The 27998-nt window shown below is 42.8% G+C and overlaps 1 protein-coding gene across 2 annotated transcripts; it reads right to left on the bottom strand.

Annotated features, from left to right (window-relative positions):
* Positions 1-11: 11 nt before the first annotated feature.
* On the bottom strand, positions 12-27998 carry B4GALT4 (beta-1,4-galactosyltransferase 4). 2 transcript variants are annotated; one of them, XM_036387331.2, is made up of 7 exons: positions 27892-27998; positions 14298-14778; positions 12479-12711; positions 8853-9040; positions 3549-3671; positions 1076-1180; positions 12-642 (listed from the first exon to the last, which is right to left on the bottom strand). In XM_036387331.2, the coding sequence occupies exons 2-7, from the start codon at positions 14563-14565 to the stop codon at positions 501-503; spliced, it is 1059 nt and encodes a 352-aa protein (XP_036243224.1). In that variant the 5' UTR covers positions 14566-14778; positions 27892-27998; the 3' UTR covers positions 12-500. The 2 variants fall into 2 exon arrangements, with proteins under 2 accessions (XP_036243224.1, XP_036243233.1); XM_036387340.2 differs by lacking the exon at positions 27892-27998 and adding an exon at positions 27577-27882.

Raw genomic sequence — 27998 nt, 5'->3', positions numbered from 1 at the left:
ACACTCTGGAGTTCAGTGGACTGCATTTATTGAGAAATTTGTAACATCTCCTTACCCATTACCATTACTGCTCTTCTCACACGTAAGCAGTTTTCCCTTAGGCCAGAAAAAATTAACTTTTCTCATCAAGTTTGTAGTTCTTGAAGAATTATTGTGCTTTTAATGAGACCAAAAATAACTTTAGAAAGAGTAGCAAAACCAAATTTTTTTTCAGGGACTTGGTTCAAGTCCTTGGACCAGCCCAAACAAGGACACATTTTCTAATGTCCCAGCAAAAAGTGCATAGAAGAACACGAGGACCTGTCCCTTGGGTCAGTCCGTAACTCCAGTCCTCACAGAAGGAAACTCTCAACCACCCAATGAGATGCTGTGAAGGAGCACTTTACTTGCTCCTATGCTACTGAAGGACTCTTCCAAGCAGGCGCTGGAAGTCATCTGCTCTAACAGCAGCCACAAAGGAGATCTGTTGCCATTTCCTATAACCTGGGAGGTGCTGGCCCCTATGAGACCTTGGGCTGCACACTGAAGTCCACCGTGATGTTGATGTACAGTGGGTTGTGTTCCACAGAGAGCAGTTGATAGGAACATGAATTCAGCCCGTCTGTCTTCCATGTTCTAGAGACCTGGCGGAGAAGCTTCATCCTGAGGATAAAGAGGAGAAAAACCTTCACTGACATGCACAGAAGTCTTGAGCTTTTTCCCCAATGGCAGTAAATTTGGAAGCAAAGCTACTGCTACTTTTTATTTACTAGAAATACAAAGTTGTTCCTGTTTTCAACACAATCTCATATGGGGAGAAAAATCCTTTGGGTCAATCTCTGAAATCATGCTTTAATCATACCTATGGAAGTGTAATTTTGGAAGTTTCTATGGAACACCACCCAGTCAGTTCTAGGAAGATCTCACATAGAGAAAACAGCTGCCAGCTGTGAACAGTGTTGTCACAGGGGTGTCCCTCAGAGCCTCTGGGTACCACAAGAAGCCTGTTTGGCCTGGAGCAAAGAACTTGTCCCCTGGGTGCCTGGCTCAGCCACAGACCATGACAATGCAAGGCAGAAACCTATTCCTGACCCACCTCTCTCGATTCTCCTCATTACCATGGTCACGGTTGTGGAAGATCATCGTGTACCTGGCCACATCAGCAGGCGGCCTCACCACTTTCATCTTCTGCATCTCAACCCTGCAAGAAGCAATAAGAAGTGTTGTGAGGAAGAAGACACCTGTAAGCCAGCTGTTAATGAAAAAAACCCAACAGCTGGAGACTTCATCTTTTGTAGATGCTGTGGAAGCAAATACAGAGTGGTAAGAGCTAATCTGCATCTCTTCCACAACCCATTTTGCCAGAGAAATGAGGCTCAGAGTTACATTCCTGGAGAACAGGTCTGGGGGGGTGACAGATACACCTTTCTTTTGAACAGAAGCAGGTAACTACTTCCAGTAGAGATGTAGAGCTTTAAGCACACATTATAAAACAGAGTACATTTATATCAATATTGACTGGACTACTCTGCACTGCCCTGTAGCAAGTTTTCCACAGTTCTGCAACAAGCTCATCTTAACTCCTGCAATAAAACCCTTATACTTGATAGTTCTCCAAAAATAAATTAAAAGCTTGTTTTCTTTTTTAGTAGCTGTCAGACAGCTGCAAAACTTTTATTTGTTCACATTAAGCAAATTTCTCTGAGAACAATGCCAGAAGCAATGAGCCCCTATGCACAGATTTAAATATCTGACATCAGGCACTTAAGTTGGATCTTCTGACCTTACACATGTCTGTGGAGCACAGCTTTGCCCTGACAGCAGAAAGAAAGAAACTTTATGACAAGGGAATTAAGGAATAGTCCATCTTTTTGCTAGTCACTCATCAGCTGAAAGAAAAATAGGAAACCAAGATTTGAAAAAACTGAGCCCCTTACAGATTTCCATGACTTTGTAGCAGTAAATTATCAAACAACTACAACAAATGATCTGAAGAATCTCTGTGATACACGCTTTAGGAGGGGGCCCAAAAGAAACCATCACCTTTGTTCCAGAGGCAGATCAGCAGAATGTGAGAGTCCCCGGCCCCGAGTTCTGAGAGCACCGAAGGGATGCTGCCATCTGCTGACTTCCCTCGGGAAGGTTCCAAGGATCTCTGCACAAGAGCCCACCAGACAGCAAGCTTGCCATTACCTACCCCTGCAAACTCGGTCACCAGGCCAGCCCAAGGCAGGCACAAGCAAAGTCCGGCTGCAGAGGACACACTGGGTCGGGACTTGGTTTCCCCACCAAGACCTCAAGAGCTGCAAAGTTACAAAGTGCCACACAAAAAAAAATCACTTGTTTCCAACCCCTTGCAAACATCATAGAGACCCACAGTAAATCCTGCTGTCCTGCTGCTTCTCTACTGCCCAAGGGAATATCTGAAAGAACTATTACCCATGGGAAGCCAGGGAATAAAATAGCACCAAGCCACCCCCTGAACTATAAAAGTCAGCTCCCAGGAGGTCACAGAGAAGTTGGTGCATCTAGCCAGGAGTAAGAAAGAAAAAATAGTTGTGGTTAAGGGACAGAAACCCATGCCTGCAGCAGACCTTTCCAATTTCTTCAGGTAGAGCTGACCAATCTGCTGAACTGACACCGAGCAACACTTTTCATTTGCAAGTTCCTAACTTGTAACATACTTAATCCCCTCTATATTTCCATAACATCACCAGGGATATAAATTTTATGTCCCCAAAATGTTTGCATATTTAAGCAACTGAAAAGGATAAGAACTTAAAAATGCCAGAGTATAAACCGAGTTACAAACTGATAGGCTCTGCCAGCAGAGCTTGTAGAGTTGTGGGTTCTTATCTGCTGTTTGCTTGTGGTTTTTTCTCCATTTACTAATAGCAGTGCAGGAATAGAGGTATATTCCTAGGCAAAGAGCAAAAGTTCAACATAAAAGTTTGGTAGACTTCTTTGTCCCACTAAACTTCTCCAGCCAACAGGTTTCTCCTACGTTGACAGGCACATCTGCAAAATGAGTTTTCACAAGAGCAAAGGGCATATGCGTGTATATGTAGCCTTTCTAAAATTCAAGTTATTTTCTATCTTCACTATAATCAACACTACACAAATACAAACTAAGCCCTACTTGGATTAAATCCAGTAGTCAATGAATGCAAAACACCCAGTCCTACCAAAACACTCCCACATTCTAGCAAAGCACTGGAACTCCATACATTTGTGCATCTCTGGCAAACCACGCTCCAGACTTCAATTATAACTGATTTCCAAGCAAGAATACAAATACTGTGTGTCTGAGACAAACCAACCAGACCACCAAATAACTTAACCCACACCCAGCCAAAAGTGCTGTGAGGAAGAGGATTAGGCATTGGACATACCTAACCCTTACAAAGAGGAAACTGCTGACAGAACTGCATCTTGGACTTCACATCTTCACTGCAATACTGTTCAATGCTGTTCTGAATGAAGGCACCTGGGGTGTTTTGCTCCTGGAGGCTTAGTGCAAAGTTGGGCCAATTTTTAAAATTTCTTAAAACTAGTTCCTCATTGTTTACCTGATTCGAAGGTCATCATCTTCTCCACCCCAACCCCAGTAGTTGTTAGAGAATCCATTCACTTTGGAAAACTGATCTCTTGTAAGAGCAGTTACACCTCCAAAATATCCCCGGTACCGTAACCTAGACATACAAGAAGAGAGAATGAAAAATTAAAAGTCAAATTCTATCAACAGTGAAAAAACATCATGCTGATAACTCCAGATCTAGACTTGTCTTTCACAGAGTTAAGGGTGCATAGATCCTTAAAAGCTGGTTCTGTTCTCTTCCTCTCTTCACAAAAAGATGGTGATTTGCTTTAGGCCAGAAAAAATTACCTCTCCAACTGAGAGAACAAAGTCTTACTCAGAAGCTTCTTCTCTCTTTACACAATTCCCCTGCCAGCCAAGCAGGTACTTCATTCCAGGGACTCTCAGGTATAGAACAGCAACACAGCTATGCACTAATATAGTGGAAGCTCTGCAATAACAACAGTGAGCCATTGATTATCTTAGAGTTTAATCTGAAAAACTTGGAAAGAAATCAGCTCACAGGCAAGGGCACACGTGCTACTGTGCCATAAAAATTCCAAGGTAAGGTACAGTGCAAGTTACTTAGTAACCCAATGCAATGCAGCTCAGCTCTAAAGGAGATTAATTTCTAACTTTTACCTTCCTCATCCTGAAAAACACATCTACTTTTACAAGATGTTTACATATCATGTTTACTTGCCTTCTTAAGCCATTCTGCTAATTGCTTTCTATGATGCCCTCTGTCTTGGCTCTTAAGGTAACATTACAACACAGCCTCTATTATCCTGCCCCAGCCCATTCAGAGGTGATGGACATATGGCTGCAGATTGCATTTGTATGTGAATCTAAACAGATGAACAAATTGCCAGGGCTAGAAAGTACACATTATGGCATTGGACATGCCAGACAATGCTTATTATTTCTGGCTTACTATCAATATAATTTAAAAAACACCAAAGGAGAAAATAAATCAACACAAGACCCTCACAACACAACCTCCCTCAAGACTATTTTTCCTGGCTGATTTTTGCTCACAGCATCACAGAGGAATTGTGTACATTACAGAGAAATTGTGAATTTGTGTACAAAGGGACCCCTGGAGATCACATAATTCAACCCCTCTGCTCAGAGCAGGGTTTACTAGAGCAACTTGCTGAGGAACATGTTCAGTCAGATTCTAAGCATCTCCAAGGATGGAGACTCCACAATTTGCCTGAGAAGCCTGTTCCAAGTATTTGACAATCCTCACAGTAAAAAAAAAAAACTTTTTCATATGTTTAAGTAGAATTTCCTGTTTGTGCCCATTACCACTTGCCTTTCACTGAGAAGGATCTGACTCCAGAGTCTGTCTTTACTCCCTTCCATCAGGTATGTATACACATTTCCAAGATCCCCTTCTGCCTTCTCTCTCAGCCCCAGCACTCTCAGCCTCCCTCACATGTCAGATGCTGCATTCCCTTAATCACGTTCTCAGGCTCTCCTCTGGACTTGCTCCAGTGTGTCCCAGAACTGGGCACAGTACTTCAGGTATCATCTCCATGGTGCTGAGTAGAAAGGAACACTCACCTCCTCAAAACCTGCTGATAACTCCCCCCCAAGATGCCACTGGTCTTTGTCAGAAGGGCACACTGCTGGCCCAAGGTCCTTTCTGGTAAAGCAGCTTTCCAGACAGCTGGCCTCCAGCAGCTACTGGTGTACAGAGTTACTTCTCTCCAGGTGCAGCACACTGCGTTTCCCTTTGTTGAACTTCTCTGTTCAGATTCCTGCTGGCCACATTCTCCGGCCTGACAAAGGCCCTGCTACACAAACCAGCCCTGTGAGATTTCTGTCCTCTGAAAACCTGCTGAGGGTGCAATCTGCTGCATCTTCCAGGTTACAATGAAGACTCTAACTAGTACCAGCCCCAGTATCTAGGTCTGCTGTAAGCCACTAGTGACTGGCCTCCACCTGGACTTTGCTCGACTGATAAGAACCCTTTGAGCCCAGCAGTTCTGGCAGTTTTAGCCCATCTCACTGTCCACTCACCAGTCCATAGTTCATCACTTGGTCACTGGGGCCATTATGGGAGACAGTGCTGAAAGCCTACCTAAGATAACCATTATCCACTACTGCACCCTCATCCAAGCTAGTCAAATCAGAGAAGGCTATCAGGTTGGTCAGGCCTGACTTGTGAACAGATTTGTTCTCTCTCCTTTATCATCTCCCCGGAGGAGAGAAGCCATACAGTAGAGGAAGTTCCATCAAGTTTTAATTACACATTACTACCTTGAGACTTCTGCTATGGTTACTCCAGAGGAATGCAGTAAACAAATGGAATGGACACCAAGGAGGACCCATAAACAGGAACAGCAGGCAGAGCCCTCCCCAGCCCTGCTTTCAGGACAGTCACCAACAAGACCACATCCCGTTCCAGCAGCCTGTTTGGGAACTGCTTCCCAGGCACACATCCATATACACCCCCCAGTGCTCGCTTATTCACCCCGTAATTCCCCTGCACCACTGCAGAGGTGTCTCAGACACATTTTATGAAAAATCCTTTCCTTAGGATTTTTTCTCCTGAGAAGCTGAGAGGCCTCAGGAACAAAATATAAACAATGGTTATCTGCTGCTGTAGAATGCAACAGGTGCATCTGTGATTGGTCTTATGTGGTTGTTTCTAATTAATGGCCAATCACAGTCCAGCTGTCTCAGACTGTCTAACAGTCACAAGATTTTATTATCATTCCAGTCTTATTCTATTCCTTGCTAGCCTTCTGATGAAATCCTTTCTTCTATTCTTTTAGTATAGTTTTAATATAATCTATATATATATATCATAAAATAATAAATCAAGCCTTCTGAAACATGGAGTCAGATCCTCATCTCTTCCCTCTTCCTGGGACCCCTATGAACACCACCACACAGAGGCAGACACCAAAGGAGCCAGAGCTGGGGTGCACTGGCAGAAGTGGGGCCAGCAGGATGAAGGGAGGATTCTCCTCCCCTGCTCAGCCCTAGAGAGGCCACATCTGGAGTGCTGTGTTCAGTTCTGGTCTCCACAGCTCTAGAAAGACAAGGAACTGCTGGAGAGGGTCCAGCAGAGGCCACAAGGATGATGAGGGGTTTGGAGCATCTCGCTTATAAGAAGAGGCTGTGGGAGCTGGACCTGTTTAATCTGGAGAAGAGAAGACTGAGAGGGGATTTCATCAATGCAAATAAATATCTGCAAAGTGGGTGTCAAGGGGATGCTGCCAGACCCTTGAATGGTTTCCACTGACAGGATGACAAGCAAGGCCATAAACTAAAACACAGAAAGTTTCACCTCAACATGAGGAAGAACTTCTTTCCATGGAGGGTGGCAGAGCACTAGAACAGGCTGCTTAGGGAGGTTGTGGACTCTCCCTCTCTGGAGACATTCCAAACCCACCTGGATGAGTTCTTGTGTCACCTGCTCTAGCTGACCCTGCCTTGGCAGAGGGGTTGGATGATTCCCAGAAGTCTCTTCCAACCCCATCCATTCTGTGATCTGTAACCAGGACAGTGCTGCCCACTCAACCCTCTTCAGGCAGCACAGATCTGGCAGAGCCCAGGCATAACTTGCTCCCAGCTGACGTCACCTGCAAAAATGCAACTCTGTAACAGCCCCTGTAACTACCCTTCCCTGAGGATGAGAGAACATCAGCTCCTTTGGAATTCTTAAAATTGGACTGAAGAACACATATAATAGGAATGGTCAGGAGGAAAAGATGTTGTGCTGGTCTCGAGGAAAAACCTTAATTAAAATAGAAGAGTTTTCCCAACCTTATCTTCAAAACTTTTATATATAAGTCTTCTGTCTAAAAGAATCCAAAACTGAGCTGTAGTTTATGCAGCTAAGATAAACCACTGGATCTCTAAAGGCACATGGCTGCTGAGATTACTGCACACTGCATCACAATAGAATATAGCCCCCTGGAAGAAAAATAATTCCTCCCACCCCAGACCAGGAAATTAATAAAACCCCAAAACAAAAAAACAGACAAACAAACAAACAAAAAAAAAAAAAGAAGGCACTACCTCCCCTAAAAAACACCGCAAAACCAACATAAAAAAGTCCCACAAAACACAAACCAACCCACATTTCTGCCCAGGCCATTTTGTGTTAATACAGAACATGGATGGGTTCAGTTTTCTCTACCTCATCTGGGCAACATACCTCACTCAGTATGCTCACCTCAGCTGCAGCAAAACACTGAGGTCACCCAACTAGGATTGGTATCAACCTGTGGTATCAGCTCAGTTCAAGTATCACTCTTGAGCTCAGAATCTGAATTCCTTCAGACATGCCTTGGAAGCAGAGCATTATTAACCCCACTTCATGGATGCGTAAACATAGGCAGTGACACAGAAAAAGTATTACTTATCAATTCAAGTTGAATTATCAAATTCAAGCCACCAGCATTCCAGTGGAATACTCTGCAAGGCTCTGCAAGTGCTTCAAAAGTCTGTCACAAGCCTAGTACGTATGTACTTGTTCCAGTTTTCACTAAATGACTGGAACAATAATACTATTCTGTGTCAGTATTGGCACATCCCACCTCTTTCTCATATATTTAACATTGGAAATGCAGAAGCAAAGCAGAGCTTTACTTCAAAGTACTTTGATATCAGCTTTTGAAAAGCCCACCTCTAATCAATATTAGAGTGACGTGACATTAACTGAATCGTGAAAGAAACAAGTTCAATGAAAACACTTTTAGTCATTAAATTCACCAAGCTCAGGAGCCTTTTCTCTCTGAGGTGTACTGAACTTGACTTTTCACCTTGAACTATTTATATCACATGAGCACTTGGGGGACTCATTTAAAAATCAGAATTATCCTGTGTTATACACTGTTCAGTCAAATAATTAAAGGACAGCCCTATGCCTTGGCAAATTCCCACACTTGAGCTCTCAATATCAGACATTACCTCTTCAACAGCAGAAATGGCAAGTTCTGTTACAATAAGATCACACCCACAAATCACAGGATCAGGAAACTTGCAAATGTGTATCTAGCTTTACCAGAAGGTCTCTGCACAACCTCTGGCACAGTGCTTTCCTCTTGAAATGCCCCTTAATTCAACTCCAGAAATCAGAACAATGACAATCATCACTGGTGCAGGTGACCACAGGGCTGACTGCAGAGGTGTCTGTCCAGTTCTGTACTCCTGAGAGGTGTTACCATCAGAAACCCTGTGTCATGAGTAAGCACACAGCTCCATCAGAGGAGGAACATTATCAGTAACATGGCATTTCCCTGTTGGTATTCTTTCCATATTCCTGGTTTCCTACCTGTATCCAGTATTGTTCCTGCCAACTACAAGGTGCTTTGGTTGTGTGTCACACATGTAAATGTTAAAGTCATTTTCTGGCACCAGATCCACATCATGGAAAATGAAACAGTCCCAGTTTGCTTCCTTTAGGGCCTCTAGGTATCCTACATTCAGCAGTTTGGCTCGATTAAATTTGGTGTTGCCAGCCTGTGGAAAAGAATGGGAAAAAAACAATTCTGAAGAAGGTGCCACAGCTTTTGAACCAGAGCTGCTCCTGGGCACTTGTTCTGATTGCACGGTTTGCAACCACACCTGTGTGGCTTTTCCAGGACCGCGGGAGCAGTAACTGCACGGGGTGCCCCTTCACACTGGGCACAGCACCTGAGTGGCCAATGCTGCAAAGTGTTTCTCCAGCCTCCATCCATCACAACCACACCCATCCAGGGCCAGGAAAACCTGTGCTTAGCTGGGCACCACAAGTGTGACTGCTCCATGGCTCAACCACCCTTCTGTCCCAGTCCTGGAGTTACCCTCAGGCTCCAGAACAGAAGAGGTACCAGTACAGTCTAGAAACTGGTGTTCCATACAACTGTGTCAGTAAGGCTCATGGAAGTTCTTTTTAAAAAAAGCAAAACCAAACCAAACCCCCATGTAATCCCATGCTAATTAGTCTCTAGATGTCAGAGCCCTTGCCATAAACTATTAATGCCTGTCCCCTCAGCTTGGAGGACAGCAATGCCAAAAGAGCTCCCTGTATTGCCTCAGCTCACACGTGAGTGGCAGAGTGGGAGTGAAAAGCAGGTCTCTTCATTTTTACCTCCCACCTATAACCTGATGATGCTGTTGCAGGGGATTTGCTCCTAGCACAGAGCTTCACCTTTTAACTTGTCTTCATCGTTTGCTTTTGCTGTAAGTTACTTAGTATTCACTTTTCAAAAATCTAATTCTTTACCTCTGAGGTGCAAGTATATCTGCACACACCTGGCAGTTTTGTAAGCTTATCATGTCAACATTCAGTTTGGAGCAAGACATGTGCTTATCTTGCTATTTTCATTTTTTACCTGGCTGCACACTGTACCAGTCTGCAGAAGGCTTTCTGCTCTTCAGGACAAAGTGGGGATTTACCTCAAGTTCCCTCTTGGGAGCCAGAGGGCCAACCCCAGCCCTCCCAGACACAGACAGGACTGTCATTTTCCTGAGCAAGGAACCTGTGTACTTGAAAGAATAATAAAAAAAACGTTTTCAAGAGAAACTGCTTGGAATTCTAGCAAATTTTCTAGAAGGTGCCTGGACAGAAAGAGGGCCCATGGAAAATGAGAAAGAAGCTGGCCTCCCCAGGCTGAGAGAAGGTGAGCTGTAGAGAAAAGTGTTGTATACAAAGCATGTTTTATTGTTCTAAAAAGTAACACTTTGCTCTAAAGTAGAATTTGTTCACTAAAACAACCGTCTGCTCCAGAATTAAGAAGATTTATGGGATTTATGACTCCATACCCGCAGTCTGAAAAATATAATACAGTGCCCGTTCTGAGAAATTACAAGATGGATAATCAATTGCATCCATCCTCTGGAGGGAAATTTTCCAGTAAAAAGTTTAGATACAATTCACCCAAAATCAAGATGTCAAATTTCTGAATGGGGGGATTTTGGTATGGTTTTTTTTCCTTAAAAAGCCCCATATATAAAAATAGCCATGAGACAGACTCCTCCTGAGATGAAAACATAGGTTATTGAGTGAACAGAACAAACCAGATGTCTGGTAAGATACATTTGGAGAACATCACTTGTGTCGAGTATCAAACCCCGCTTAGTTTAGGACAGTCTCTTCCATCTGCTTAAGTTCTGTTCTCATCAGTGCAAGCCACCACAACAGCCAAATGCCAGCTGACCTGGATTTCCAGGAGGGGCAGCTTGCTACCTCAGACCACATACTGAACAAACAGCAAAATTTACTCATCTTTTATCAAGGACAGAATTGCCTCCCTTTGTTCCTATGGAAGAATAACACTGACCACAAGACAAATGTATGTTGGGAAAGAAATTATCCACCCTTAAGGGATTACAAACTCACATTGTTGGGAGTGCAACACTCATGTATACACACATTTAGAGGAGCACGACTTTAGAGATGTTAAAAGCAGCCCATAAAGAAGAAATCTGGAGTAAGCCCTCCAGTGGCTCACAGAAAAAAATACAAAAGGTCCATTTAATCTACCTCCAAAGTAGAGTGTGTATTGTCTTCCCTCAGAAGAGACTTATAACAACTAACAACATCACAAATCAAGAGAGAAAATGGATTTGCCCCAGAAGAGTTTTGTTAGGCCCACTTTCCAGTCTTTGGGCATGCCTATCTACATGGAAAAGCTATGTGAAAGCTTCCAACCTTCCAAGAACAATCTCTGATTGAACAAGTTCAGACTTGACACTGCTGCACTCATCAGACAAAACTTCCATACTTTTGTATTACTTTTTGCTAACATGACAACAGCAGTTCTCCACATATTTCAATAAATTAAAAAGATATGCCCATTCTCCCAGTAATTTATTGCTAACCACTGCTTCCTGCTAGAATGAGCCAGTAAATGTATGATTATAGTACATATTAATGCAGAAAAAAATCCCTCATTTTTCCACTCTAGAGGCCGCATAATGACTCTAAACAATGAAAGAACAATTCATTCCAAGTAAAAATATCATGCCACGACTTTTATTGCTGTTCTGCTGAGACATTCAGCTGATCAGAAGTGTAAGAGTGGAAGCTTTCACCTAGAAAGCACTGTCTCATACTGATTAATTGACTCCAGGCTCCTTAATCAGGAGGGAAGAGAAACTGTATTAATTTATCATCACCTTTTTCTTCAACTGTCTCAAATGACTTTTTGGAGCCAAAGCAGAACATATAAGTAAACAACAGTAAAAGAAAGCAAACATAACAGAAGATCAAGAAAAAGACAACATATTACAAAAGAGAAATTTATAATGCTTTTAGCACATGCAATTAGAACATAAGCACCTTGATGAAAGACAATGTGGCACAGGTCTGCTTAATTTTAGCCACTGAAACAGCCTTGCTAGAAAAAATGCAAATAAAGAAATGAATAAATCTTTCAGGAACCGAGTGCTCTTCCATGACAACTACTTCCCACCACACTTGCTGGGCAAACAAAGCAGCTACAAGTAGCAGCTGTCGTGTTTAGTTTGAGAAAGCAAAAGTAAAACCACACAGTACACACAACTTACTAAGCACAAGAGATGGGAGAGAAGGGCTACAGACAAACTGGGGCCTTCTATCCAAACGACTCCAAATGCAAAGACAGGCCAGCCTAGTTACATGAGTGGATACTGTAAGAGAAGTCAGTTGCATTAGCAGTGCAAAAGATGCTTACCCTGCATATTAACTCAGAAACACCAAGTTACTCAGACTGAGAAATTAATACCAGTTAAAGACACTGCCAATACTCCCCAGCCCTGACATCCAGGAATGCCACCAGCAGTGGCTGCAGGCAGTGTTGCATCCCTCAGCAAGCACAATTGTTGGAAGCAGGCTTGGAGGACTGATGTCAGACAGCAGAGGCAGCAGAAGCCTCTCCTCAGGCTGCAGGGCACAGCCATCACCCTCACCCAACCAGCTCTGCACAGCTGCCTCACCTGGTGGATGACATAGATGCCATAATCCAGCTGCTGCCTTTGCAGGAAGGGGTGCAGGTGCTGCAGGAGGTACAGCAGATGCTTCTCCCTGTTGCGGTGTGGGATAAGGATGGCCACGTGCTGCAGGGCTGAGCACTCCACAGGGTGGTACCGGCCCCTGGCTACCTGAGGGTTCTCCTTTCGCACCTCTTCCAGTGTAACAGATGGTTTGAAGGAGAGTTTGCTGGCACCTCCTGTAAGAGAAGCACAAGAACCTTTCCTGAGTCATTTCAGGTTGTGGCTGGCCCAGTCATGTTTTCAGCCACTGTGTAAGAAACCCAGTTTCAAGCCCCAACTGGCTTCCCTGCTCTTCCAAGAGAACAGTAGCACTACAAGGATTCTATGCAGGCAGTGGAAGGAGAGGATGTCAAGCATGTGAGTTGCTTAAACTGACTGTGAAGTAGTAGCAATAAAATAAAAATATTTTTTAAAAACCCAAGAGAAGATCTAAGCTACTGCAGAAGGATTGGCAAGGAATGACTGCCAGGGCAAAGCAAAGGAGAAGAAAGTGGAAAGAGACACAGAACTGTGGCTGTAAGAAGTCATCGGTACCTAAAGCACAAAAGAAAGCACAACAGGCTTAAGGCTATAAATTAATAAGATAAAATATACCAAGGCTCTCTGTAGCCAAATGAAATTTTTATCCCTTCTCTTGCACTGAGCTATAATTCCAGTTCCTCTGAACTCAGCAAGCCCATGAAAAAGTACGATACAGGCAACTGTGATGGCTACAGTCGTTGCTGCATTTGCTTAATCAAATGTGTCTTGGGGTCAGGGCATGCAGGGAGACAAAGGTTTTTGTACTACATGAGGGAAGAAGGAAGAGTCTACCTTCCCAAACAAATCCCTAATCAGTTTCACAATAAGGAAGAAAAAGAAGATAATGACATGATACTGATAATGAAGATAATGACATGATAATGAAGGAAAGCAGGAGCCTGGTGCTGCTGGCAGTACCAAGCCAAGAAAAAAGTAGAATAATAAAAATGCCCAAACCAGGAAAACAATCACCCATTTGAACCTTCATCATAATTAGCACCAACTCTAACAGAGTTGTGAAGTCCTTCAATTATTAATACAGAGACACAAAAGTATATTTAATAATAAAAAGGCAAAAAACTGAGGAAAGATGAAAACACTTGTGGTTAAGACAAAAATAATTTAATTTTTTTAAAGAAATTTTTTTTTCATGAAAAAGATGCACGCGTAAGCAAGGGAAAAAGAAAAATTCCTTTGTTAATCCCCATTGGCAGGCAGCATTGGCCACATCCAGGGAAGGGCTTCAGCACATACAGCAGCTGTTGGGAAGACAAATGCTGCCACCATGAACATCCCTCCTTCCTCCTTTCCCCAAGCTTTTACTGCTGAGCATGATGAATGGCACAGTCACAGGGTATGGAATACCCCTGCAGTCAGCTGGGGTCAGCAGTCCGGGCTGTGTCCACTCCCAGCCTCGTGCCCATCCCACTGGATTTTAGGGGGCCAGGACTGACAGAGACAAAGCCTCACCAGAGTGCAAACGCTGTTCAGAGTCAGCAAGTTACTGGTGTGTCACCAAAGCTGTTTTATCAACAAATGCAGAGCCCAGCGCCAGCTGCTCTCCCAGCCAGACCCAGCACAGGCACTGGGTGCCACAAGACACTCCCTCACCCAGCAGTGCTTCCTGCAACTGGCTGTATTGGTTTCACAGAAAAGGAATCCAACTGGAATATGGCTGGGAAGTCAGCAGCACTACAGTGGATTAACTTGTCAGAGAGGAGAGGAAAACACCATCACTTACGCAGGTATGGAGACAGAGCTGGGCAGGGATCCTGAAATGACTCCATCATGGGAACATCTGCAGTGGATTCAATCTTCTCTTCCTTTTGACTGTGCTCCAGGCGCGTTACCTTCCAGAAAAATTCCACCATGCTCTTAGCTTTAGGAATTTCCTGTCTGGTGTCCACTAAGTAACTGAACGTGGTCCATAGCACCATCACAAATAAAGTGACAAGCACCAACACTTTGAACTTATAGAAGAGGTTAAAAACATTCCAGCCCAAGGCCATGGCTTTCCCTGATCCACAAACAGCTACCTCTCCTCTGATGCCGAGGCAGGTCACTGCATATCCAGCAGGGATGAAACCACAGCTCCCAGTAAGAATGTCACAGTAGGGAAGTAAAGCTGGAGGTAGGGAGGGCTGCCACACTTCCTGCAGTTTTGAAATTCATGGAGTCATAGTATTGTTTGCTCTTCAAATGTCACAAAATATGACTTTAACCTGGACCACAAAAAAAGAAAAAAGAAAGGAGAAAATTAGTTTCTACCACCTCCACTGCTACACCCTCACAGATTCCATGAAAACAGGTTATGAAAATACACAAAAGGAACAGCAAGTACAAACAACTGGTCAGAAACCAAGACCATGATCTTTGGTCTTAGTTCAGCCATAAACCAAATGCATGATTTTATGCAAATCATTTTCCTGTTTTGTTCTTCCCTCTCAATCTTTCTTTTTTTTTTTCAGATCAGAAAGTGCAACCATTATCCCATGTTATGTCTGTGTACAGTGCCTGGCAATACACAGGTTTTATTACTTCTGTTCCTACCAAAATTAACAACAGCTGCAAAGCAAGAGATTCTGCTGGCTATGAGTAAAGCCCATCCAAAATGAAAACCACATGAATCTCTGCAGAATAAAGTGTTTTCTTCTGAAAGACAGTATTATTGATTTTACGTTGCTCTGCACAAGGCAGTGTGAAACAACACTGACTGGTATCAGAAATCATTGTTCTTTATCTGCTGCCTGTCAGTACCACCTTTTGGATCTTTGTCCAGTATTCCTCCTCTCACACACTTGAAGGAGGAAAATCTTCCTGCTTTTTAAGGGAAAGGTTCAGTTTTTCAAAGGTGTTATGTCTATGAGGAGCCAATCCTTTATTCCCCCTCCTGCCCTCTTTCAAGGGCTCCATTTTCATGCAGCCTTTCACTACCATCGTACTATAGTTATCACTCTACTTCTTTTGGCAGTTATTATCATTTCATAGCAAAGAAAGAATGAAATTTTAATGAAAGAGTGCTCTCATATAGAAAACACACAAGAAACCTGCAGCCTCTGAGAAGAACAAGGACTGAGGCTAAGTGAAGGAAAGGCAGTGATTAAAGACAATGCACATGAAACAGGCTAGATCAAAGAGGAGAAACATAAAAACATGGAAAAGGTTATTTTAGACCAGCCTCTAAAGTACATGAGACCCTGGAGAGATATCACAGGCACAAGGAGTACAGTAACTCCACATTTCCACTAGTTTAGGCCTGGTGTCTTCTGGAGAATTTTGCTGACCAGTGGCAATGTATATGGGAGCCTGACCCAGCACTACCAAGATGAACTCCCAAGCTTTTAGGGTTCACTGGGAATTACCAGCTGCTGTCCCTCTTGGCAGGCACTTCATGGAATAGCCAACCTGCTCTCCCCATCCACATGCAACACATAGCAATGCTGTAAGTACAGGGACTCCAATAAAAGACAAAATGTCCACCCTTCCCCACCAGTTTATACCCTGAAATTGTTGCAGACAGGAAATCAGTGATAAGCTCTGTGAATCATCTGAGAGCAGTGTGGACCTCATGGGTAATAATAGCCTGTAATTAATAAATCAAAGACCTTAGAATTTTGCTTATCTAAATTCTACCTCCAAGTTTCTATGGAATAATCTAAATTGCTGCCTTTCAGCTACTATACAGTATTCATCAGGTGAAGCACTTCCCCTAAAGGGTGTTGTTTCCTCCAAAATAAACCAAAGGTCTCACAAGGAGAGAATTTCCTTCTCCATCACCCAATCCAAGTGCACCCCAGATTAATTTGGGCTGAAAAGGACAACATGAAAGTTAAAAAACTGAACTTTACATGCAGTGAACAACTATCAAAAGTTATTTATTATATTCACAGCTTCCCATTTTCCCAGAAATGGACTACCATCTTTAAAAAGAGTTAAAACAGTTGCTCACCACTGGTACTCAGATTAGTGCAAATGGGCTGTCCCCCATAAGAAATTATTTTGTTCATAAATAAAGTTAAACATTAACTATCTGTGGGAAAACACATAAAGAAAAAACAGGAGGCAGTCAGTATTAATCAGAAGAAGTAGCTTCTGAAATATTTTGTTGTTTTTGTTAAAATATCAGGAAAAGCATGCAGGTGTAAAATTGCTAAGGTACTAGGATGTTAAAATTATTGACATAAACTATGAACTTACTACACCAACCTTATTTCTACTCTCCTCCACTCCCATTCCAAATCTCACACATTTGAATTCCCTTTGCCAGCTTTGCAAGATTCTATAAGTAGTTGCTACTAAAAGTTCACGTTACTTGTCTCTGACAAATCTTCACACTATTCTACTGTCAGTGTGAATAATTTCCCATAATAACTAAACTCACATCTCCACTGGCTTCTATGGCAGCAACAGAATGATGCTCCTGCTTAAAATACACTTGAGCAGGGCAGCATAAATATGCACACACGATAACAACCATGAGTCACCTTCAGCTCATCACAACTCTCATGCAGAGGGGCAATAATTCACGTTTCAGAAACCTACAGTTTGATTTTTTGGTGTTATCTACAGAGAATACAGCATGTATTTCAAAATGCAGACACACAAAGGTATTTTGGTATTTTAAATGGAAAAACACAGATTAATCAATTGACACACCAATCTACCTTATATTCTTACTTCAGAGGTTAAAAGGTTGTTTGCCTGGCTGTTTTCCCCTGAAACATGAGAACGGGATGTGCACAGAAAGGCAAACCTGATTCTATCAACAGAGAAGGAAAGAACTGTAGCCTTATGAATGAAGAAATGAAGAGCTGTCACTTTTATGACTCCTGCCAAAGACTGAGAACTTGGGAACTTAACAGGACAATAACTGAGGATAAAAGGACAAGCAAGAAGTTAAGCTTCAATAAGAACCTGCCTGTCAGAGAAACAAAAAAAAAAAAAACCCTTGGCCATTGCACCTCTGGAGGGTGTTGTGTTACCATTTCACACTAAGGACTCTTCAGTTAAAGTCATCTTTCACCAGCAAGCCTAAAGTACCTTGGTTGCCAAGTCAGGCAACTAACCCAGAGTCAAGAAGACCAGAGCTTGGACCTTGTTAAAGAAAAAGTTAGGCTCAGGACCTGCTGCTAAAAAGCCATACTTGGAGAAGTAGTATAAAAGCCAGAGCTATAATACATAACATAAAATAATTATTAATGGAATAGTCTTAATCAAATACTGATTAAAATAGTTATGAAAAACCTACTCCAGCCTTAATAGTCTTGACAGTAACAACTCAGTAACAACTGCGGCAGAAGGGATATTCAGTAGCTAAGTCCTTTCCACATCCTGAACAACCAAGTCCCCCATCCCACTGATCAATTTCCCAACTTCCTTTTGTTCCGTATGTAGTTAATGAAGCACATCTTTTCATCTTTGATATCCCTGGATTATGGCTGATACATTGGTTGGGAGTGGTGGTGAGAAAAGGCCACCTAGTCATACATTATACCATGTGCAAACAAAAATTCAGTATCTTGCTAGAAACAATAGTATCTCAGAAGCTGGAAACGTGGTTCTTTTTTCTCCTGCACTTCATAATTCAGGGTGACCAACCCTTAAACATGGGTGGGAGAACACTTGTGGTGCAACTAAATTCTTCTCATAGCTCTGAAACCTGACTCTAGTTGTGTGTGACCTTCATAAAACAGACCAAAGAAATTTTCATAGGAAACAAAGTGCAACTTTCTTGTCAAAAAAAAAATCTCAGTGAAGCACAATCAAACCTAGTTTAGAAAGTTACAGTTGGCTAGAAGGGAACAGCCCTTCAGACCACAAGGTCAAAACCACCACAGTACCCATTTCAAAATGCATAATAGAAAAAAATTAAACAGAACAAAGCCACAGTTATGCAAATATGGCATAAGTCAGAATTCTAAAATTGATGGAAAAGGTGAAAGGTCTCCATCTACATGCAGATATACTCGTATCTAGATAGATGCTGTAACACAATAGCTCCCTGATCATGTTGAGGCACAAAAATAGTGCATGTTCTGCCTTCCCCAAAACCACATCTGTACCAACAACTGCAGCTTGTCTGTGCTCTGCAGCTTGTCTGACAACCCAAGTTCTATAGGCTGCAATGTGTTTTGAATCACACTCCAAACCCTGCTTCCTTGTTGGAAGGTTCCTGGCACTGCTCATAAGATATTTATCTGCAGAAACCCATCCAGGACACAGAGCTGTATGACTCCTCCAGGAACAGGGGCGTTCAGTTCTCATCCTTGAGCGTGATGGCACAAATATGAAGCCCTAACTTGCCCTTTTCCATCCAGGTAGTCCAAAATAGTAAGCAAGACTCCAGCATGGACAAGACTTCTGAAGCAAACTAGGATGATCAGAACCCATCCATACTCATCCAGGGTTTTCCCAGCAGAAACACGCATGCATTGGATTCCGACACACTGTGCAAGCACAGAATGAGCAAGCAACACATGTACAAGCTGGTTCTCCATGTAAGGGCTGCAGGGTCAGCCTGTGCATTTGCCTCCTGATTGAAGCCAGTAGCACTACCAAGCTCAGAAGTGCCCAGGAATACTGGACTAAAGGATGTTCTTTTTCATCAATGCAGAATTCCTAGACAAAGTCAGTATCAGCCAGAAGACTGAGAACTGATAGCCCTGATCTAGATGTAAGTGAAGGAAAGTAACCTTGTGAACAAAATTTGGTAAGCAACTGGAGTTGATAAAAACTCATTATGGTCCAAACCGTGATTTTTCGCTGATACATTTTTAGATTAAAACTGTCATTATGATGATTATGCTAAAGCCTAGATTACTTATTCAAAAAAAGTTATGCTTAACAGTATAAACAATCAGTGAGAACATGGTGCCTAAATTTTACTTTTCATATGTTCACATTTAAAACTATTCACCCTGTAGGGGTGAAAGATATTTTCATCTGACGAAAGGAAAATTAATTTTTAATTTACACAAACCAACTTTGACTACCTGTTTCACATGGTTGAGTAAGGACAGATTTCCCACGGAGGATTTTCTAGAAGCCCCTGCAAGCTCCTCAAGCTCACGCAGAAATTCCAAAGGCAGCAGAACAGGTTCAGCAGCAACGAGCATTCACTTCAACCTAACTCTAAAAACTGTAATAAGTTCAAGCAGGAAATGAAGCATGAAAGAATTCCCTGGGACTGCATTTAATCAGCTCGGTACTAAACAGACAATTATTTGTTATTTTATCTAGGCCAGAATCAAAAGCAGCAACGGGTTAGCTCCGGGTACATCAGGAAGTGTAGCAGTCTTCTTCACGATATCCACCAAGAAGGAATTAAAATTCCTGACAACTGGCAAGGTAGAAAGATCGCTGCACAGCATCAGCTTTTCTATGCAGGATAGTTCAAGTCCTCAAGTTTTACAAGAGTCTATACCTGCTCCTTTCACAGGCATTTCCTTCTTTTCAACAGATTAGTTTCTTATTAGGGCCGTTAAGCCAATAGCTTTTAACACCTCTTTTACGCAACACTTTCATAATCCTATTACCTCTTCCTATTTAAAACCCACCAACTGCACTGAGAAATGGTTTGTTTTTCAAAAGAAAAACAAACAAAAAAGATAAATCCAATCCTCAAACAAATTCTCTTTCCGCTTCTCAGAATTTCAAGCCAAATAAAGAAAGCACATTAAACCACTCACTGCTGCTGCCCCATCGCTCCTTCCCGTCGAACACTCACTTCAAGAACTACGGAGAGCACTTCACAAGCAGCAGATACTTTTTATCCAGGAAACCCCACACCATAAAGAGACCTGTGTTACCTCTCACAGGCTGCAGGAAACAATCAGCTCAATATCACAGGATGGGAAAAAAAAAAAAAAGGAAAAAAAAAGAGCCAATACATCCCACTTTTCCTCAGGCCAAAGAGGCTCCGTGGTGCTGTCCCACATGATCCTCCCTCAGCTCATGAACGAGCCCGGGATGGCAGCCAGCCTCCCTCCTTTCCTGCTAGCACAGCAGAACCAGCACACAGGCACTCAGGCACACCAGGACAGAAGCAATATTGCTCAGAAATAAGTCCCACAACAAACCCTTCCATTAGAAACAAAGGCTCTAGCCTTTGCTCCTAAAAGCAAACCACAATCTACCAGTGCCCTTTTGGCATCTTTTCCATTTGGAGATTTTAGAGATGTCATTCTTCTTTCACACAGCAAGCTGCCCACTCTCTTGTCCATATCTGTGGAGAAGTCCCAGTGCTCCCACTACACTCCTCTCTTGTTATCGCCTAGACAGACCCATTGATGGCAGTCTCTACTTTATACAAGCATCTACTTCATGCAAACAGCCTGGCTCACTGACCCTTTATCATGAAAAGCAACTTCCTATTATCAGGTTGTCCCTCCCTGGTGCTTTTCTACTCCTCTGAGCTGTAAAATTCCTCTAGCAACCCCACAGAATCAGCTGATCAAAACAGAGGTGTCACTTTGTCATCTCACCCATCTGGAGCTCCCTAAACTACCAGGGATGCAGCACTGCAAGGACCTGAGTAGACATAGGGTACATGGGTAAGAAGGATTGCAGAAAAGGATGGGAGAGAAAGTGTAGGCACATCCTCATGACAAGTGTTAAATTTCTTGTAACTCAAACCCGCTTGAACTCTTTGGGCAATGCATGCATTCCAAGCAGGAAGGTATTTCAAGGCTTCCCCAGTCAGTGGCACCTCCTCTGTGCCACAAAGGTCTTATCTATTTTCAGGACTGCACAAGAATTTCAGGGGAAAGCTTCCTCATTTCAGACACTCAGTAGTGCAGAAAGAACTTTAGCACTACCGCATGTTTTAACTGGTCAGTCACAAAGCCACACCAGTATGGGTCTCAACTGTCACCATCTCATCTTTCTCTCTGGTCCAGTCCCCAAACTAGAATTTCTCTGCACTAGCACAAGCTCTCATGAAAACATAGAGCTAGCTGGATTAGGAAGCAAGCAGAATTTCTAGCAACTTTCTGTAATCCTTTGTCTACACTTCCCACTGAAAAATGTCAGAAAACCTGATATGACAACCAGCAGAAACACAGTAGTTCAGCTTTCAGTTGACTGGGAATCGTTATTTTAGGAGAATGATAACAGATATTTCCAGGCAATGACAGGTAACATTCTATAAACTGCCTGGAACCAGGCAATTTTAAAGAGGAAATGTATGAGTTAAAAAGAAACAGACCAAGGTGCACTTGTGGGGCCTGATTACAGTAACAGCCACTGCCAGCTAAATACTCCAGTTGTGTCAAGAAAACAAAGAGATACAGATGTGCTGACTCCACACCCTTTATTCCTTGATAATTGCTTGATACTCAATATAAAAGAACAAAGGTACTGACAGCTCCAACTCCCTGAATTACAAACCAAAAAAAAAAAAGATAAAAGAATACCTAACACACCAGGAAATAACTATTGTGGTTTAACCCCAGCTGGCAACTCAACACCACACAGCCACTCCCTTAACTCTGCACCAACAGTGGGAAGGGGGAGAGAATCAGAGAAGTAGAAATGAGAAAACTCACAGGCTAAGATAAAAACTGTTTAATAGGACATAAAAGGAAGAAAATAATAATTAGAATAACTGTGGCAATAATGATAATTAGAATATACAACAGACATTACGCAGTTGCTCACCAATGCCCAGCCAGACCATGAGAGCTGTCCCTGACCAGCCCACCCCTCAGGTGATACACTGAGCACGATGTCCTTCGGTATGGAATATTCCTTCAGCCATTTTGGGTCAGCTGTGCCCTCACAAATTCTTGTGCCACTCCAGCATTTTCACTGGCAGAACGTGGGAAACGAAGAAGTCCATGACTTGGGGAAAACACTACTCAGCAACAACCGAAACATTCCTGTGTTATCAACTTAATTCTCATACTAAATAAAAAGCACACCACTGTACCAGCTACTAGGCAGAAAATTAACCCTATCCCTGCTGAAACCAGGGCAATAGCCTGGATATTTTAGCTTACACAACTTACTGTCTCCAGGAGTGAGTGTGGGCATCACAGAAGAAGTGATTGCAACAATGTAAATGAGGAAAGGCTTGGCAGATAAATACAATAAATTCAGTACATAAAAAGAGAACATCACAGCAAAAAAGCACTGAGAAAGAACTTTCCATACATTTTTAACTCTGACATGCAGGACAGATAAGAAAATAGGAGTGTCCCATTATCTTGCGTATCCCTAACAGGGGCACCATTGTTCTTCCACTCAACATTATCCTGAACAAGGAGTGCTATTCCCATGTTCCAGCCTGCTCTGGTTTATGATCAATAAGCTGAGCAACTGTCTCCACTGGGAATGCATTAGACAAATGCAGCAGTCCCTAAGCACTGGTATATATGAAATCCATTGTCCTTTGAACCTGTGTTCGTGATTTTCTGCCTGCTAGACTCTCATTTTACCACTCTGGAACAGCAGAGGGGGAGGTAAAGACTCAGAGGTCACTTACCAACTGACAAGGTAGACTCAACCTGGGGAAAATTAATTTGTTGTCAATTAAAAATTGAGTAGGATGGTGAAAGGCAAAAAGTACACTTCCCCTCCGCTTCCTTCTTCGCAGGCTCAACTTCAATCATTCATTCCCAACTTATCCACTTCTCAACCCACAACAGTGCAGGGGGACAAGGAATACAGGTCACAGAATTATAGAATCATCTAGGGTGGGAAAAACCTCCATGATCATCGAGTCCACCTGCTGACCCAGCACTGCCAAGCCCACCACTAAACCATGTCCCTAAGCACCACATCTACAAGAATTGGGAATACTTCCAGAAACAGTGACTCAACCACTTCAAAGAGCAGCCTGCTCCAGGGCTTGACAATCCTTTCCATAAAGAAATGTTTCCCAATATCCAATCTGAGCCTCCCCTGGTGCAGCTTCAGGCTATTTCCTCTTGTCCTGTTGGTTATTACTTGGGAGAAGAGACTGACCCTTTCAGGCAGTTCTAAGGAGAGGTCAGGTCTCTCCTGAGTCTTCTTTTCTCCTGGCTAAACAACCCCAGCTCCCTCAGCTGCTCCTCACAGGACTTTTGCTCCAGACCCTTCACCACTTCTGCTGCCCTTGTCCAGACTTGTTTCAGCACCTCAATGTCCTTCTTGTAGTGAGGGGCCCAGAAGTGGACACAGGACTCAAGGTGTGGCCTCACCAGTGCTGAGTACAGGGGGAGAGTCACTACCCTAATCCTGCAGGGCACACTGTTGCTGATCCAGGCCAGGATGCCACAGGCTGCAGCTCCTTTCAAGGCATCTCCTCCTGCTACAACATGAGACTGACTACTGCACTCTCAGGTGAGAGAGTTCTCCCCAGACATAGGAAATGAGTGGGTGCTACTCCAATCCTGCAGCACAGTTTTCACTTTCCTGAGGCACAGTGAACCCTGGTGCCAAGCTAGGAAATGCAATCTAGCGTCTCCAGGCCAAGAATCACGTTTATGAATGGCCCCTCTTGTTACACAAGTACAGCTGAGCCACTGACCTCACTGTAAGACACGGCACTGCCAGCCCGAGCCCAGCCAAAGCGACGGAGTGAGGGATGCAGCAAAGAGTTCTGGCACAGCCCATTGCTCCCTAATGCTTACCACAGAAACAGTTAAGGAATACAGCACTTTTTAAAAACACCTTCCCGTCCAAGATGAGCGGAATATCCTGAAAAAACACATGATCACACAGATCTCTGTGAACACGGGAACCTCATGTGTAATGGAATGCTCAGGTCACCACTCAACTCAGCAATACCCTATCTTTGTCTGGCAGCTGTGGCCTTGCTGGAGTGGCATCAGTCAGTATAGAGGACAGATGTCAGAGGCCTTTACTGAAACACTTCAACACATTCCTGATCAAATTCCTCACTCAACTCTCTCCTGCACAGTAAAATAACATCTGAGAAAACCATTATATTACAATAACAGATATTCTTTTTTCAGCTTCACAATACATTTTTTTTAATGAAAGTGTCAACCACAGATAGCTAAAGCAGTACAGAAGTAGCGTAGACCTGTGGCTACTTAATACATTTATAATTTTCAGTCTATGTGTATCTATGAACAAAGTTGTAAAAAAAAAAAAGACAATTAACAGAGTTGAACATGTATTATGAAAGCATAACTAAGAAGTTATTTTTTTCTCATGAAGAACATTTTTGTTTCTCATAAAGGTGTTTCAGCACAAGAACTGCACCAAAGATATTCCAGCTAAAGCTTCCTTAGGCATGAACAGATTTACTTTTTTGTTATTTTTGCATTTTTATCCCAGTAAGGATTGTAAGTTCTCAGGGCCTACTGCAAAGACATCCATTAAAAGCTGTACAGACAGCATGACTTTGTTAAGCTATTAAATGTAAGGGACTTCTTCCATGTTAAAACACAATTTACACCTATGCCAGTTTTCAACCAATCTGCTGATGGACTTTTATGCAGTAGGAAAGTTTCAAACATGCAATTTAAGAGCTCTAACTCAAACCCCTTGGAAGTGATGTGGCCTAGAACAACATTTTGGAGCTCAAAACTAGCACAACATTGCAACAAGAAATTTTAATCAATTGCTGGCAGAAGTAATTTGAAAAATATAGTCCTGAGAGACAGATTATTATTAAACCTTTTGGACCTACTGTGCAGGTCTTACCCCTTCCCATTTCACTGATGAACAAAATTAGATGCAAGAGTTCAGAAATCAACTACAGGACTGAAGACTGAGGGGAAGCACAAGATTAGCGCTGATGCTGCCTCACCCACATCAGAGCCAAATACATTGCTATTACTTGTAAGTGCACACATTTACAATCACCACTGTATCCGTTTAAAGGGATTATCTGAATTATAATGCATGATAGCTTTATCCCACAATTCCCTGCCTGATAAATAAATATTTACTCAGCTGTTGCTCTCGGGACACCAAGATGACACAGTTGTAGCTGTAAGGCGTGTTACTTGTAGGCATGCCAAAGCACTTCAAACAGAAGACAAAATACTTATAAAACACCCTAAATATGTGGAACCCATAAAGAAAAAAGTGAAGGAAGCATTCTCCCATCATTTTACAATATTCGCAAGGTCCCATTTGTATGCAGGCAAAACTTCCAGTCTCTGAGGCAAAAACCCCAGCTATCTCAGCAGCAGACCTGCTGGGTGACTTTTGAACTATGTATTTGCCAAAAAAATGGGTTTTTAACCAAATTCTTGCATCATTCACCCAGGCTACAGAATCTCAAGGCACACCTCCTTCAAACTAACAAAAACCAAGTTCACCAAACTCATAAAGCTAACTTAGACTTAAGATCATATCACAGAAAGCCAGCAATCAAGCACCTTCCAATTTCTATTTTTCTCCTACATATTATTTAAAAGAGAAGGACATGCCAACTCAAATCAAAGAGAAAAACAAAAACCCAAGCTTTCCAAAACTGAAGTAGCAAATGTCTTACTTCTAACTGAAACATATTTGTGAAAATGAAACACAGCTTTTACAAAAATGACAAGGAAATACCCACATAAATCAAAGCAAGATCAATCAGACCTAAAGGAAGTGTTTTTCAAGAAAACTCAGGCACAGTTACATTATCTTGGATGAAAGGTGATACTTCACACTGTTAAAGAAAGGTTCATGAAACATTATCCAAGTTGAGCAGTGAGAGAGAATAATACAAAACCCCAAAGTTGCACTTTTACATAGCCTAAATTTAATCAGTGTTTGTAATTAACAGCAGAAGACCTACAGAATCATCAATGAGTTGGCAAAGAAAAAAAATATTTAGAGAAAGAGCATCTCACATAGCTACCAACTTTACTGAAAAAAACTGTAAATATTTGAGGACTGCACACTGATCACAAAGTTTATTTCTCTGGGTTCTTTTAATAGTAGCTATCTGAAAGACATGAAACTTTCACCTTCCTTTCCTCTAAACCTCTCTGTTGAAAACGGTCTTGTAAACTGCCTCAGCTGTCTCTTGGGAACTTCCACAGCTGTTAAATAAAGGGGTAGAAAAAATGTTAAATCCACGAGAGATATCCATTGTTAATTCTTTGAGACAAGCAAGCATCAGTAACAACTGAATACACATAGTCTTCTTTTTGACTGTTACTACCAAAATGCTGTGAAAGTCTTAAAGTCTGCAAGGTTTCAAATCTTATCAGAGCTCTACTTTAAAAGCATTTATATTATGATTCAGAACTAAAACCTTATTGAATACTCATGCTAGTAGCCCCACTTCTGCTCCCCCTCAACATCTGCAAACACATTTCACAGAATCACAGAATTAGCTAGGTTGGGAAAGATGTTTGAGATCATCAAGTCCAATCTATGACCTAACACCACCTTATCAACGGAACCATGGCACTAAGTGCCACATCCAGACTGTTTTTAAACACCTCCAGGGACAGTGACTCCACCACCTCCCCGGCAGCTCATTCCAATGCCCAATCACTCTTTCTGTGAAGGATTTCTTCATAATGTCTAACCTAAACTTCCCCTGGCACAGCTTAAGACTGTGTCTTCTTGTCCTGTCACTGGTTCCCTGGAAGAAGAGACCAACCCCCACCTGGCTACAACCTCCTTTCAGGTAGTTGCTTCCATCATCACCTGGAGTATTTTTGTCAAACGACAGTTTCTGTGAACTTGTCCAAGTCTCCTTTCAAGCCCACTAATCACTATTCTGGCTCTTCCAAATTAATATCAGGAGAAGCAAGTGAAATCATTTATGTCCTGTCAGTGAGAAAATGTTTAGTGAAGAGCATCACTTGCCTGTTCTCTGGTCTCCATGTGTGAAATGGAGAAAATAACATCCGGTACTGCATTTACTTTAACACAAAACCATCCAAAGCTGTACCTAAAATGCAAAAACCAGTGCACTGCAGACGTCCTCCTAACTTACAATCCCCAAGCCCGAGTACAGTAACTACTTCCACCGAGTACGTAATTTTTAAATATATAACTACTGCCAATTATTTCAGTAAAGCTATGCTCTGATGAACATTATGTCCCGGTAGACTTACTTGCACGATCACCGCCTAAAGTCCCGCCTGTGATGCTCCATGAGAGGCTCCCCACACGCACACGGACTCCCTGGAAGTCCTGAGCGGCACAAGACGACCCAGTTTCGGCCACAGACCAGATGCTCCAAGTCCGAGGAGGTGCAATGAAACCAACACCCTTCGCCTTTCGCCAACGACCCCAAACCAAGCGCCGGCCGGGCACTCGTTATCCCCCAGCGCTATTTCCACACCCGCCCCCGCGGTTCTGCCGCTCGCCCTCAGGACGGGCAGCCCCGCATCGCGCTCTCCCTCTCTGCAGACGGGGCTCGTACTTACAGGTCCCGCGTCTCCCAGTGCCCCCGGGGCCGCAGGGGCACGGACACGCTCCCGGCACGGTTCCCGGTGCCGCAGGGGCAGGGACAGGGACACGCTCCCGGCGCCAC

This window comes from Molothrus ater, chromosome 2, assembly GCF_012460135.2.
Source record: "Molothrus ater isolate BHLD 08-10-18 breed brown headed cowbird chromosome 2, BPBGC_Mater_1.1, whole genome shotgun sequence".
In the NCBI taxonomy this organism is placed as follows: domain Eukaryota; kingdom Metazoa; phylum Chordata; class Aves; order Passeriformes; family Icteridae; genus Molothrus; species Molothrus ater.
Note: the sequence above shows the minus strand (reverse complement) of the source record. Positions and strands in the feature narration are given on the sequence as shown.

Excerpts from the sequence above, each read along its gene's own strand:
- B4GALT4 (XM_036387331.2), bottom strand. The coding sequence starts at position 14,565 with ATGGCCTTGGGCTGGAATGTTTTTAACCTCTTCTATAAGTTCAAAGTG. Across the intron at positions 12,712-14,297 it reads AGCTCTGTCTCCATACCTGC|GAGGTGCCAGCAAACTCTCC; the intron begins GTAAGTGATGGT and ends CTTCTCTTACAG. Across the intron at positions 9,041-12,478 it reads GCATCTATGTCATCCACCAG|GCTGGCAACACCAAATTTAA; the intron begins GTGAGGCAGCTG and ends TCTTTTCCACAG.